We start from the raw sequence: 14,645 nt of genomic DNA, 5'->3' as shown, positions 1-14,645 counted from the left end.
CATTACTAATATTAAATACTATTTACTAAACGCCTCAAAAGAAAAACAAAAAAAAAAAACCAAAGTCACAATCCACATTTTACATTCACACACTCACAATCCGCTACTCACTTTACACAATCACAATCTAAGTCACCATTTAGTGTTTCAGTCACAATAAACTTATTCTAAAGAGAAAAATTAACTTGCACAAATTTGAGAAGAACAAAATGAATGAAAGAACGTATATGAGAGTAAATAAATTCAAATGGGAAATGAAATTTATAAATCATAACACATATCTTCAAGCAAAAAAAAAAAAAGTCGGGACGTTGACTCGGCCCATTTCTAACAATCAAAACTCCAATTATCATTTCTAGTAGAGAACACACATATTGAAATGTAAATAAAGATCAGCAAAACAAACACCGTGAATCCCCTTACTTTATAGAGCTAAGTGGACACACCGACATACACAATCACATCCGAAAACAAACAAAATAAATACAAATTTAGAAGAGAATAAATTGAATCATCACACAAAATACAATAATAAGATCATGCGTTTAAACAAAACAAAAAGGTAACAATAATAATAAACAAGAGTAACCACACCAAAACAAACATATAGTATACAAAATGAACAATTTGCTGTAGAGCAACCCAAAAGAGAACGCCAACTAAGAACAACTCAAAAACACAAAAATAAAAATAAAACAACAACAAAAACATTTTAATGCATAAGTGAAAATTTAGTAAAATAAATATACAAAATAGTTGAGATAATTGTTGTATTGCCATCACCCGAAATATAATGAAAATAAAAACTAAAATAAAACGAAACAAAAATCAAATGTGTAAAACCCCAGAATAAAAATGTTTGTGAAATGTTTATAAATGAAAATAATAAAAAAAAAAACATAAAGAAAAGAAAAATGAGAAAATACACAACATGGCATGTTTAAATAAAAACCCAAAAATTTAAAATGTAATTTGTAATCAAATGAGTTTTTTTTTCAACCTTAAACTCGGCAGGGGATCTATCTATCTCTCTCTTTCTCTCTGCTCTAGAAATCCATTTATAGTTAGTCAACAGTAGTGTGAGCAGTAGTATATGAGTGTTCATATCAATTTGATAAACTTGTTTACCAAGATTCTCTTCATACTACAGTAAACAGCTTAAACTGCTGTGTCATGCATGATAACAACTATAAATGGGGGAAGGGAGATTTGCTATACCGCAAACACTTTAACCTAACAAATTGCCGGCTAATTTTTGGTGTGCCGCTTGATCGTTCCGATAATCGGGGGCTCGATCGCGTGTCTCATGCAGCGCTTTTATACCTATTTCGCTTCCATTGTCATTTATGAGTTGCAGTTACGTCAAGAACAACGGGAAGTCATTTCGCTGACCCTTAAATAGAGCTCGACCGTCAACGAGATGCAACAGTTGCAGCACAATGCTAGATCTAAATGGAAATCCCACCACAAGTTACGATGCCAGGCTTAAGATCTGGTCCGGTGCCAAGGAGCAAAGCTATTACAACGATGATCTGACTATTGGTCAGATTATATTCAGGCAGCTGCAACGTGAACCTCAGCGTATCTTTCAGATTTCTCACAGTGAAAATACGCGTTTGACCCGCTCCCAGATGCTCGTGAATGCGGCCAAGGTAAGCGTGTATCTGCGACAACAAGGATTCAGCAAGGAGACACATATTGTGGGTATCCTGGCAAGGAATACAACCCATCTGGCTGCTCTAGGATACGGTTGCATGTTCAACGGCACCACTTTCCATGCCGTCAATCCCAATTTGGACGAGCGGACCATCTGCATGCTTTTTGATATAACTAAGCCGCTGCTCCTTTGCTGCGATGCCCAGGACTATGATAAGATGAGAAATGTGGCCAAGGCACTGGGCGCAAAGCTGTTGACAATTGATGGCAGTATTGCAGGGGTAAAAAGCATCTTGGAGGTGTTCAAAACAACATTGCCAGAGGACTACAAACCGGAGAGCTTCGAGCGAGGCATAGATCGCACTTTGGCCATACTCTGCTCGTCGGGCACAACGGGAACGCCAAAAGCTGTTACTCTTTCAAATAGTCGCAAGATATTTGAAGCTCACAGGTACCACAACATTGCACTAAATTCCGAAAGATTAACAAACTAAATCTCTTTGTCTTTCGTCAGCTATCTCAGCTTGAATGACGTGCAGTATGCACCAAGTACGTTGGATTGGTTGACAGGTCTCATCAGTCTCATCACGGCGGGTATCTACGGCACTTTGCGACTGATTTCAAAGGAGCCATTCAATCCGGCGCATTTCCTGACTATGTGTGAACAGCATAGCATTAGCTGGGCTATAGTGGCTGCCTCACATATCGCCATGCTGGCAAATAATCCCGATGTGAATGCCAAGCAATTGCGCAGTCTACGACATCTACTCTTCGCTGGCGGTCACACGCTAGTGGCGACTCTCGAGAAGATGCGCTCGTATCTGCGAGGCGATGGTATTCTCCGCAATGCCTATGGCATGACGGAGCTGGGCACCTGTGTGTCCTGCAATTACAGCACCCACACAAAGCCATCGTCTGTGGGTCGCCTTATGCCAAACGTTCGCATGCGCGTTGTGAACGAGACGGGAGAATCCTTGGGTCCCAATGCGGTGGGCGAAATCTACTGCGAGCATGGACAACACTGGAGTGGTTACTTTGGGAATGCAGTGGCAACTAGCGAGATGAGGGACGCTGAGGGTTGGTTCCACACTGGTGATTTGGGCTACTTCGATGAGGATAACTATCTGCATATTGTAGAGCGCAAAAAGGATATGCTCAAGTTTGTGGGCATGATGTATTATCCACATGAGATCGAGGAAGTGATTGCCCAGATGCCACAAGTGGCGGAAGTTTGTGTTTTTGGCATTTGGAATGAGATTGAAGGCGATGCTGCTGCTGCTTCAGTGGTAGCTAAAGCAGGATGTCAAGTGAATGCGCGCAACGTGCAGGACTTTGTGGCCCAAAAGATCAGTGTCAACTATAAGCACCTGCATGGCGGCGTCCAGATCGTGCCTGTTTTGGCCAAAAGTGCCAACGGCAAAGTTAATCGACATGCCGTAAAGGCTGCCTATCTAAAGTCAGTTGAACACAACTGATTCAGAGGGCTTCCCTAGAATTTTGATTGATTAAAATATTTAACTGTTTATTAGTAGTAGATAGATAACCTGTTGTTAATGTGTTTAGCTAGTGTTTAGTAATCTATTCGAATATATTACTTCATATCACTTAAGCTCTTACTTTATTGCAACTTAAAGTCCGTTGAACTATCTCTATCTCTAAAGCTAGATATGATAATAGCATTACAACTTTTAATGACCAGAATTTCAACTCAGCAATTATTCTGCAAGATAAGATGGAAATTTTGCACAGTTTGTAATGATCATAAAACAAGGCAAATTACTCTACATGATAAGCATGGAACCTTTGCACAGTTTGTAACGATTATAAGTCAAGGCAAGATATAATAAAAATGACTTAGGCATTTAACCATCTGCTGCATCATGAGACGAGATATATGAAATCATGTGATCTTCAAAGCCTACGGGAAATTTCATTATGCCACCTACATATTACAGAATATAATGGTCATGCGGTTTTTTTTTTTAATAAATTATGATATCAGAATTGTGTTTCTTTGCAAAAATATTTATTTATCCAATTGAATTCAAATTATACAAATCCCTATTAATCGCTCAACCAAATTGCAAATGCATGTAATAATATTGTCATTAATAGATTATTATAATTATTATAAATTATAATTATGTATACAATTAAATATATATATATATATATATATATTAAATATAATATAATAATAAAATTTCGCAACTGTATCATATGTACCTCAACAAAATTTTTGGAAGTCAAGTCGTTTATCGTTATCTAAGATGCTTAACTACATAAGGTGGGGGTATAAAAGACCTGTTGAATCGATGGCGTACTAGCATTTGATGAAATAACTCGCAACTTTTCGCATTCAGAATGAGTTTCAAGCTAGAAAATTACTACGACGCGGAGAATAAGATTTGGTATGGCAAGTCGGAACATGAATACTTTTCAAAGGACCAATCTATAGGCGAAATTATATTCCGCGAGATGAAACGTCATCCCAAACTCATAGCTCAAGTAAGTCCTTGACAAGTATTGGCATTGAATTTAACAATTAATTCCTCAACAGATTTCAGATACCGAAAATACAACTTTAATGCGTGAGGAACTTTTATTAAACTCAATGCGAGTGGCCAGTTTTATGAGGAAAATGGACATGGTTCAGACGGATATTGTGGGAATTATAGCGAGAAATACAACGCATATATTTGCCGTAGCTTATGGATGTTTCTTCAATGGAATTGCCTTCCATTCGCTCAATATTAACTACGATGAGTCGACGATTCGGAAACTTTTCGATATTACGAAACCACGTGTGATATTCTGTGATGGCGATGATTACCAAAAAGTCAAAGCAGCTACGGCACATCAGAATGTGATAATTGTAACAATGCGAAATCATCACAAGGGCTCTATAAACATCGACGAAGTGCTGGCCACAACAGTCGAAGATGACTTCAAGCCATCTCGCTTGGAACAAGGCATTAATCAGACCCTAGCCATCCTTTGTTCTTCGGGTACGACGGGAATACCAAAGGCAGTGACTATTACAAACAGTCATAAGATTTTCAACTACCGCCCGTAAGTTAAGTGTCATAAATCTCAAAACAAAAAATATAATTTTTTGATCCACAGTTTGACCATTAATGATGTTCAGTATACCCCCAGTACCCTGGACTGGGTCACTGGACTCTTGACAACTGTTAATTCCGGAGTTTACAGCACATTAAGAGTTATTAACGATAATCTGTTTGATCCTGTACGTATGTTGCGTATGATTGAAAAATATAAGATCACTTGGTTACTTCAACCGCCCTCTCATCTGGCAATGATAGCCAATTGTAAGGAAATCGATGAAGCCAATTTGAAGAGTATTCGATGCTATATGTACGGAGGTGGTCGGACTTCCATTGAAGCACAAAATTCTATTAGAAGTCGTCTACAAACCGACTGCATGACCATGGTATATGGTATGACGGAAGTGGGAACCATGGCTGCCATAAATCAGAATTTCGATCAGAAACCCAACTCGGCAGGTCCCGTAGTAGATGGCATGAAGATAAAGATTCTCAACGAACAGAACGAGACACTCGGTCCGAATGAGGTGGGAGAGATTTGTGTAAACAATGGTCAACATTGGCCAGGATATTATGGCAATCCAGAGGAGTCAATGAAAATTAAAGATTCAGAGGGATGGTTTCACAGTGGCGACTTGGGCTATGTGGACGACGATGGATACCTATATGTTATTGAACGCAAGAAGGATATGCTCAAGTACCAGAACATCATGTATTACCCCACCGAGATCGAACAAATTATTTCCCAAATGCCCGATGTGGCTGAAGTTTGTGTCTTTGGTATCTGGAATCAATTTAACGGGGATGAGGCAGCAGCTGCTGTGGTAAAGAAACCTGGCTCACAAATACAGGCTCAGGATGTGGTGGACTTTGTGGAACGCCATACCGATGCCAAGTACAAACAGTTAAATGGCGGCGCTGTCATTGTGGATGAGTTGGTGCACAGTGCCAATGGCAAAACAAATCGTGTAGGCACAAAGGCCTATTTTCTCGATATTAAAGATAGAAACTAAGAAGATAATAAGCTAATCAAAGCCGATTTTGATGACAGTTGACACAGATTATTTAGTTCATTTCTTTCTTTTTTCGTTGTGGCTTTTTCTTATATGTATTGAAATAAAGTACAATATTTAAATAAATAGAAAAATATCATCCGTCAAGATCACATACTGATCTTAGCTTCTTGATTTAATAAAATTTTAAAAATGATTTTTTCTATTTTTAAAACAAACTTTAATAAAATATAAATTTTACAAATTGAATTACTTACGGTTTTTATTATTTAAATCTAATAAGGGGGTAGAATGTGCCTGCCGTAAAAATATATGTAAACGCCAGAAAAGGGTATTCCCGATCACATAAGGTATATTTTGATTAACTGTTTTATCTTTTGGGTACATTTTACTGGTATACATTAATATGAAATTATATTTAAATAAAATTAAAAATATATTTAAATTATTGTTTTGGTCAGTTTTGGCTTTACATGCCTACTTTTTTTATTATTAGATTTTTTGTTTTGCTTTTAATAATACAAATCTAATCATGACAATTATTTTCATTATATAAACAAATTAATAATTGATAAAAGCTGTTGTTAGCGCAGAATGTCATACTTCATTATCATGCTGAAAAGAGAGAGGAACTTGGGTGGTTGCTGATAACAATTACTGTATAGTTTAGTTTCAAACACACAGAATTGTTGATGCAGGTCTGGTGGGTACAACTAAACTAACCAGCAGTACCGAATGACCAGTTAATAAAGTCAATTATATTATAGCTTGCCATCCATTCAATATGCATTTATAATGATATATAAGCATATTGTGCAATCAACTAAATTGGCATTCACGTGTGTCTCTATTGACCCCTCCAAACACGTTCAAATAATGGCGACTCACAATGTACTCAGCTAGAATTGGAAGCTAGTAGATAGCGCTCTCTGCTCTCAATTAGTTGAATGTATATATTACATATGCGAGTATAAACAAGTTTTTTTTGCAAGTCAAGACGGAGAGTTTTTCGTTATCTCAGATGTTTAACTTTGTTACGCTGCGGGTATAAAAGACCCCTTGAATCGATTGCGTGTAATCATTTGGTGAAAAACCTCGTAACTTGTCGCATTCAAAATGGGTTTCAAACAAGAAAATTATTACAACTCAGAGGAAAGGATTTGGTATGGCAAGCCTGAACGTACATATTTCTCAAAGGACCAATCTATCGGCGAAATTATTTTTGGCGAGATGAAACGTCATCCCAAACTCATAGCTCAAGTAAGTCCTTGACATGTATAAACATTGAATTTATCAATTAATTCCCCAACAGATTTCAGATACCGAAAATACAATTTTAACGCGTGAGGAACTTTTGTTGAACTCAATGCGAGTGGCAAGTTTTATGAGGAAAATGGGCATGGTTCAGACGGATATTGTGGGAATAATAGCGAGAAATACAACGCATATGTTTGCCGTAGCTTATGGTTGCTTTTTCAATGGTATTGCCTTCCATTCGCTTAACATAAGTTACGAGGAGTCAACAATTGGGAAACTTTTTGACATTACAAAACCACGTTTGATATTCTGTGATGGTGATGATTACCAAAAAGTCAAAGCAGCTTCGGCACATCAGAATGCGATGATTGTAACAATGAGAAATCATCACAAGGACTCTATAAGCATCGACGAAGTGTTGGCCACAACTGTTGAAGATGACTTCAAGCCAGCTCGCTTGGAACAAGGCATTAATCAGACCCTAGCCATACTTTGTTCTTCGGGTACAACGGGAACACCAAAAGCAGTGACAATTAACAACAGTCACAAGATTTTTAACTACAACCCGTAAGTCGAATCAATCTTGTAATTTTCCAATGTGGTCCTAACTTTATGCTCTACAGTTTGACCACTGATGATGTTCAGTACACTCACAGTACCTTGGACTGGGTCACTGGACTCTTGACAACAGTCACTTCAGGAATATACAGCACAACGAGAGTTATTGCTGACAATCCCTTTGATCCTGCACGTCTGTTGCGGGCCATTGAAAAATATCAGATCACCTGGTTACTTCAGCCGCCCTCTCAGATTGCAATGATAGCCAATTGTAAGGAATTTGATGAAGCCAATTTGCAGAGTATTCGATGCTATATGTACGGAGGTGGTCGGACTTCCATTGAATCACAAAATTCTATTAGAAGTCACCTACAAACTGACTGCATGATCATGGCATATGGTTTTACGGAATTAGGAACTATGGTTTGCTTGAATGACAATTTCGATCAGAAGCCTAACTCAGCAGGTCACGTAGTGGAAGGCTTTAAGCTAAAGATTCTCAACGAACAGAACGAGACACTCGGTCCGAATGAGGTGGGAGAGATTTGTGTAAACAATGGTCAACATTGGTCAGGATATTATGGCAATCCAGAGGAGTCAATGAAAATTAAAGATTCTGAGGGATGGTTTCACAGTGGCGACTTGGGATATATGGACGACGATGGTTACCTCTATGTTATTGAACGCAAGAAGGATATGCTCAAGTACCAAAACATCATGTATTACCCCAACGAGATCGAACAAATTATTTCCCAAATGCCCGACGTAGCCGATGTTTGTGTGTTTGGCGTCTGGAATCAATTCAACGGAGACGAGGCGGCAGCTGCTGTGGTGAAGAAGCCTGGCTCCCAAATACACGCTCAGGATGTGGTGGATTTTGTACAACGCCACACAGATGCCAAGTACAAGCAATTGAATGGTGGTGCTGTCATTGTGGATGAGTTGGTGCGCAGTGCCAATGGAAAAACAAATCGACTAGGCACAAAGGCCTATTTCCTTGATATTAAGGATAGAAACTAAGATGTTAAGTAACACATATAACAAATTGGCACAGAAACTAATAGTAAACCAAATGAGGGGCATTGTTTACAATATAAACTCACCTTAATAGTGTACATGCTAAACTACGCCGCTTATTTGCAGCGGCCATTAGTAGAACTAACGCGTCAAATAACTTCTTGCCACACTGCTTGATTGTACTACTTGCAAAATTCTTCAATATTCATTCTCCTCACATATGGATATTTTTTGATTTCTTATTTAACAAGAAGCCGTGTTCGAATTAAAATTGTTATTTAATTAATTACTGTAAGAATATAAAATAATAAATAAAGCTAAATATTGATTATCTTAATTCCTATTTAAAACTGCTTGCACCTACTGAACTGCTTGATTTTACTATATCATCCAGCAAATGGTCGCTGGCACCAAACAATTAGCTTTCTGTTGTGTTCAAAATGCTATTGACTTATTATATGGATAAAAAAAAACGGTAAGTTGAAATAAATACACGTCAAAATCAAAATACAGATTACTATATCAACAACAAATATGATGATATCATCAATAAATCAAGATAAGCTGATAATTCCACCTGCAATACCTGTCCGTTAATATATTATTGTCATTTCATATTGATGTTTAATTTAATCCAGCACTTCCTAACTCATTCAGGATTAAGCAACACTGGCAACATAATAATAATTGGTGTTTGTCACTTACAGCTCTATTACTCGTCGATTATCTTTGTAACTTTCCCTCGCACCGTTGAATCTGCGCTAGCGAAATGAAGAGAGATTTCAGAAGCATTAAAAATAACGGCACTTGCAAAAAAATAGCGCGACACGCGGGTTTTTTACATTTTTTCATAAATAAGACAATTATTTAATCGTAAATTAGCAATATCAAAAATAAATCACACTTTTCAATAGAACTGTCCATTTAACTCGAACGATCAAAAGGCAAATACATGCGCATGCGAGCTGTGCTTGGAAAAGCACTCACATGCTTGAGGTTATGTGTCACACAATGCACACAACACAAAAAAGAAAAGAAAGAATATATTATTTATCGAACGAGCGATCGAAAGAATTAATATTTAGCTCATTAATTGTAATTCGCACTACAATTAACATGTTTTTTTAATGTGCAGATTTAACGCACGACTTTTGAACTGCTCCATCGACGGAAACAAACAGACCGTTTTGTGTCCTGTAAGCACTCTTTAATCATTTGAATCTTATACGTCGTATAAGATAGACTAATGCAAGTCAGCTTAGTCTTATATTCCTCTTGTGAAGGGTTTAATTACTTGCTAAATAAATGCTGCAAGGTCAAGAAGAATAAATCTAAATCAAATTAGGCAAGTTGTCTGTTTATTCACTTAAATATCTTTGTGATCATCGATTAAATCATTTGCTTACAAACAGTCAGTATGCATCTGCATTAAAAAGCCTTAGACTTACATAGGTCTATCACAAAATATGGTATATAATATGCACTACTCGTATTTACATTAAAATTTACACATCGTATTTAGTACTTACATATAACTATCGAATGCTTGTCTCTATATACATAAGCCTACTTAATACCTTCAATTGACGTAAGTTCTACTACTATGTACTATGCACAATCTGCATGATATTACTTTCACAGCGAACCGACCTTTTCCATTAGGTACCAGGGCAGGAATACGGATGCTGCCACAACGGCTACGCATGTGGCACAGAGAGCAACTGTGGTTGATAGATTTGTGATCGAGAAGTGATCGTCTGTGTGGTCAAGCTCTTCGTTGGGATGCTTTTCGAATTCCAGCACCTCAACGTCAAATCGAAAACGAACCTTTGACGATGGCGACTCCTTGCGCCAGACCAAATGTCCAGAAGATTCTCGCCTCTCCCAAGCTCCATTTCGGATCGTGAACTGCAAACAAACAAAAAACACACATATTAAAAATCATATTTATTACAAAATTTCAAAATACATTTACTACATAGAATCAAGCAAGAAAATTATAGGCAAAATTGTGTTGCATACTTTTTGGCTGGAGCTTAAAATTCTAAAATGTTTCATCCAAGCAAATAAAGTTCTTATAAAAAGAGAAGGTGGAGAAGTATATCCTTCTTCAATAAAACTAAATACATATGTATGTACATTAAAATATAAGCGAACACTTTCCAACCAATTCAAATCAAATAAATAAAGTAGAACACATTATTATATTATATACTGTATATTTACCTGATCCAGTCATTTCGCTACTATTGAATTGACAACAATCTGAAACGAAAATAAATGCAAGCGATTAATATAATCAGTAGGCATGTAAACAAACAACTTGTAATTGTAATTCAACAAGTGTTCGGTGCGTTGACCTTCATTGCATTTGTGCCCATGGAAATTAAAGCTGACGCCTCAACTTCTCACACGCTCTACTCGAGCTTCGACTATCTAATTAACATTCTCGACCAGTAGTTAATTAGACACAAAAATCAATACATGACAAACGTGTTAATGATCAATGTATATACGAAATCGAATCTCCAATCGAAGGCGATAACTTGCCCCATTTTGCAATATTCCAGTTGGTGTCGCGTAATACCTATTTTTATTTAATTGCTGATATACTACAAAGAAAGTCTGTACATATTCATATTGTATGTAAAGAGGCCAGAACAGACCGAGTATTCAATCAATTGTCGGCATTGACAACACCACCTGACTCTTTGTTTAACCTATCAATCGTCGTGTCTGCTTTCCACTGCAACCACAATGAATTTCATTTCACGTGACCAGACAACCTTTTCTCCTATTTCCTACATTTTCCTATTTCTATATTTCAGCATTGATTTTTGGTCGAACATTAGGAATGGTGGATGTTTCAGTCAAGGTCTAAGCAACCGTGGAATATCGACAGGTGTGTAGCAAATTTCTTTGCGACATACTATAAAACCTCGCTTTGAACTATTCAGCAATATTATATTCTAATATTCAATGCACAATTTGACGTATGAGTAATTTTATATAACTCATACGCAGTCATCAATCAGATTAATCTACACTTTGAGTGGTTAACGAACAACAATTTTCGTATACTATATCGTAAAATGGAGTCTAATTATAGAATACCATAATGCCGTAAAAGAAACACTTAGCAACTCTATATAGTAAATTATAATTCACACTGACTTGTGACATTGTATACACAAATATATTACATTATTCATTGTTCCTTGAGTACCATAAATATTCATTTAAATTTAAACTAATGTATTTTCCATTTCAAGATAAGCAGAATTGTAAAAGGCCATAAATAATGAAAGTAATTTGCTTTTGATTTTATTAAAGGTATCTAAAAGCACGCGTATTCGGCAAATCGCTTTACTCACAGATGTTCTTGAATTGATTTTTAGTCCATAAAAATGGTTAATGGTAATATTATAGTATACACATATGGATATTTGTGTGCATAAAAAGTTAGAGAACAACTCATTGAAACAGATGCGGATGCTGCATTAGCCAAAAAAGACTCAATGAATGTGAATGACGTAAAACGAGCACACAATTGTGGAAGCGAAACCTCTTTGCATATTTCACTGTAATGTGTGTGCACACACACACTATCAAATGGATGGGTCACAGTGTCACAGAATATATTTACAAAGGGTATACTTAATTATAGTACGATATGTTTAGCGAACACACTCAGTTCGAGGAATGTTAAATAAACTAAACGTGGCGTTAATCTTTAGTCGAAAGTACGAGTATATTTGTTTATTTTGGTTTGTTTAGTTGATGTCAGCATATGTATATATGTACATATAAAGTCGAAATGTATACCTGCGGCTCATCAAGTAGCCTGAAAATAAAAGCACTCGTATCTAAGTCAATAAAAATGACCACATTTTCCCTAATTGTGAAATGGAGATAACCCATGACTAAGACAAGCAATTGTTTATTAAAGACGTGCGTAGGTCTAAAATAGATTTAATGCTTTGCATATAAAGTATTTTTTATTAAAACTGAAGATTGCATTTTTTACCTGTTTTCAAATACTTAAGCAATTAACAGGCCTTCAGCTCTAAATTTTTGTTGCGAGTTTTTGGCTTTTTTGTTGTGTTATTGTGTTGTTTTTTAGCACTGCGCAATGCCGGTTTTTGCATGTGTTATTGTTGTTGCTGTTTGGAGCACAACTCGGCACGAGAAACTTTGGCCGATGAGTAGCTAACGAATCACACTCGTATCATATGAGTGAGTGTCTCACTCAGCTAACGAATTTTGTCCACGAGCCCAGCGAAATGTCTTCGGACTTTGAGCCAACTGTCGTCCACAGCTCTTAAACAATTGCATTTAAAATGTACATATGAGAATACAAACATATGATCATAAATACATACATACATACATATGTACTATGTGTGTAAATTTTGTTCATATAACAAATATATGCGAGTAAATCAATCATATCATATTGAAGCCAAGCTATCGCCATTGTTTTTGCTCATTCCATTTAAAATATACTATAACATTTCACACACATGTGTGTGTGTGCGTATGTAATCTTATTTTAAATTGGCTCTTTCCTATTGTTGTTGCCTGCTTGCCACTGTCGCTGCCGTTTGTGTGTGATAAGATTCACAAAGAAAGAAAACGGCAACGTCAGCTGGACTTTTATTTTAATCAATGAACTCGCTCAGTCCACCCTCTTCGTTTTTTTATCAGTTGATTTCGCGTCATTCGCCAAGTTCCCACAACACAACGTACCACTACAGTGAAGACACGCAAAGGCAGTTAAACTCTCTCAAAAACATTAAAGAGTTTTATATACATTTTTCATAAGATATTCACTAACTTGAGAATATAACATACATTTTTGCAAATATTCAATTTAAATATTTTTAAGTAGCGAGCGCGCACTGTATCAATTAAGTGGAACATTCCAAGCTTTAACTCTTAAGCACACAGACACGCGAATATCTTTGCATATTGCACGTACGTGGGCGCATATTCGTTGTACGCTTGCTTCACTGTAGACAAAATGCCAAGGTGGAATAGTTCAAAAAAGCGCAAAAAATAAAAGCTGACAAATCAACAGTAAAAACTCACTGGAACTAAACACGCGCCATACCCAGCAAATAATGATAAGCGTGTAAATCACTCTTTAAGCTAATTGATGTACATACATATAACATACATCAGTACATACGTGGCACATATAAATGTACATACAAACATATGTGCGTAGAAAAGTGGCGCGACCATCAAATTATGTTAATCACTGTCACTCACAATATTATTTGTTATTGTTTTTCTGTTTTCGTTTTTGTTACAAAATGCATATTTCTGATTATTTATACATACAACTACACACACATGTAACATGCACAATGAATGTAAAGTACGTGTGATTTGACGTGTTTTACCGTTTAGAATTGCAAGACGACGACAGCGACGGCGACGGAGGCCAAAGCTGCGCTCATTAATTTGTCAACAGCTGATGCACACACACACGCACACAGTCGCGCACACCAGAAATGCAACTGAACTGCTTAAGTCGATCTTGGGTTTCGTAAATATGTGTGTGTGTGTCTCAGTGTGAATGAGTGAGAGAGATTGAGCGAGCGTTGATGTTAGCTCGAACTACACGACGACGCGCCCAACTATCGAGGTCTAAGCATAGACACAGACTGGCGCTGGCTCGCTCGATAGTATCTATAGGAACCCCCATAGGCTAGAGCAGCCGCACCGCTGCTGTAGCCTCTGCTGCTGCCCCAGCGCTAACCGTTTGCGTTGCGTTGTTTTGAGTTTGCGAGCGTGCGAGCGTGCAAAAAGAGCGAGAGACCCAAAAAACTGGCTGTGTGCTTGGAGGCTCGGCTCCATGGTATAGTATGCAGTAGTAGTCGTAGTAGAAGAGGCAGAACTGTGGTACTTTTTCGATATCTAGTAAAACACACACATACATACATACATCCACTTAATATTAAGGTACATACATATGTGCTGGCATGTCTTAGGCTGATGTCAGAGTGCGAGCGAGAAGCGATGCGATAATATTGGGCGAGAACGAGCGATAAACCACTGCAACCCTTTT

General features: G+C 37.1%; 4 protein-coding genes across 4 annotated transcripts; 3 read left to right on the top strand and 1 right to left on the bottom strand.

The window, feature by feature from the left end:
• Positions 1–215: 215 nt before the first annotated feature.
• Positions 216–3,622, top strand: LOC133835996 (uncharacterized). Its single transcript, XM_062266209.1, has 2 exons — positions 216–2,107; positions 2,171–3,622. The coding sequence occupies exons 1-2, from the start codon at positions 1,440–1,442 to the stop codon at positions 3,129–3,131; spliced, it is 1,629 nt and encodes a 542-aa protein (XP_062122193.1). The 5' UTR covers positions 216–1,439; the 3' UTR covers positions 3,132–3,622.
• Positions 3,623–3,887: 265 nt separating this feature from the next.
• Positions 3,888–5,856, top strand: LOC133837663 (uncharacterized). Its single transcript, XM_062268503.1, has 3 exons — positions 3,888–4,164; positions 4,217–4,728; positions 4,783–5,856. Exons 1-3 carry the CDS (start codon positions 4,021–4,023, stop codon positions 5,735–5,737), a joined length of 1,611 nt encoding a protein of 536 aa, XP_062124487.1. The 5' UTR covers positions 3,888–4,020; the 3' UTR covers positions 5,738–5,856.
• A 557-nt stretch (positions 5,857–6,413) lies between these two features.
• On the top strand, positions 6,414–8,897 carry LOC133837661 (uncharacterized). The gene is made up of 3 exons (XM_062268502.1): positions 6,414–6,997; positions 7,050–7,561; positions 7,618–8,897. Exons 1-3 carry the CDS (start codon positions 6,854–6,856, stop codon positions 8,570–8,572), a joined length of 1,611 nt encoding a protein of 536 aa, XP_062124486.1. The 5' UTR covers positions 6,414–6,853; the 3' UTR covers positions 8,573–8,897.
• A 1,013-nt stretch (positions 8,898–9,910) lies between these two features.
• Positions 9,911–14,251, bottom strand: LOC133836561 (uncharacterized). The gene is given in 4 exon segments (XM_062267131.1): positions 9,911–10,453; positions 10,455–10,477; positions 10,796–10,834; positions 13,978–14,251. Coding segments are annotated over 3 exon segments (285 nt in total). The 5' UTR covers positions 10,809–10,834; positions 13,978–14,251; the 3' UTR covers positions 9,911–10,204.
• Between the last annotated feature and the right edge of the window lie 394 nt (positions 14,252–14,645).

Source organism: Drosophila sulfurigaster, chromosome 2R, assembly GCF_023558435.1.
Source record: "Drosophila sulfurigaster albostrigata strain 15112-1811.04 chromosome 2R, ASM2355843v2, whole genome shotgun sequence".
Lineage (NCBI taxonomy): Eukaryota > Metazoa > Arthropoda > Insecta > Diptera > Drosophilidae > Drosophila > Drosophila sulfurigaster.
Note: the sequence above shows the minus strand (reverse complement) of the source record. Positions and strands in the feature narration are given on the sequence as shown.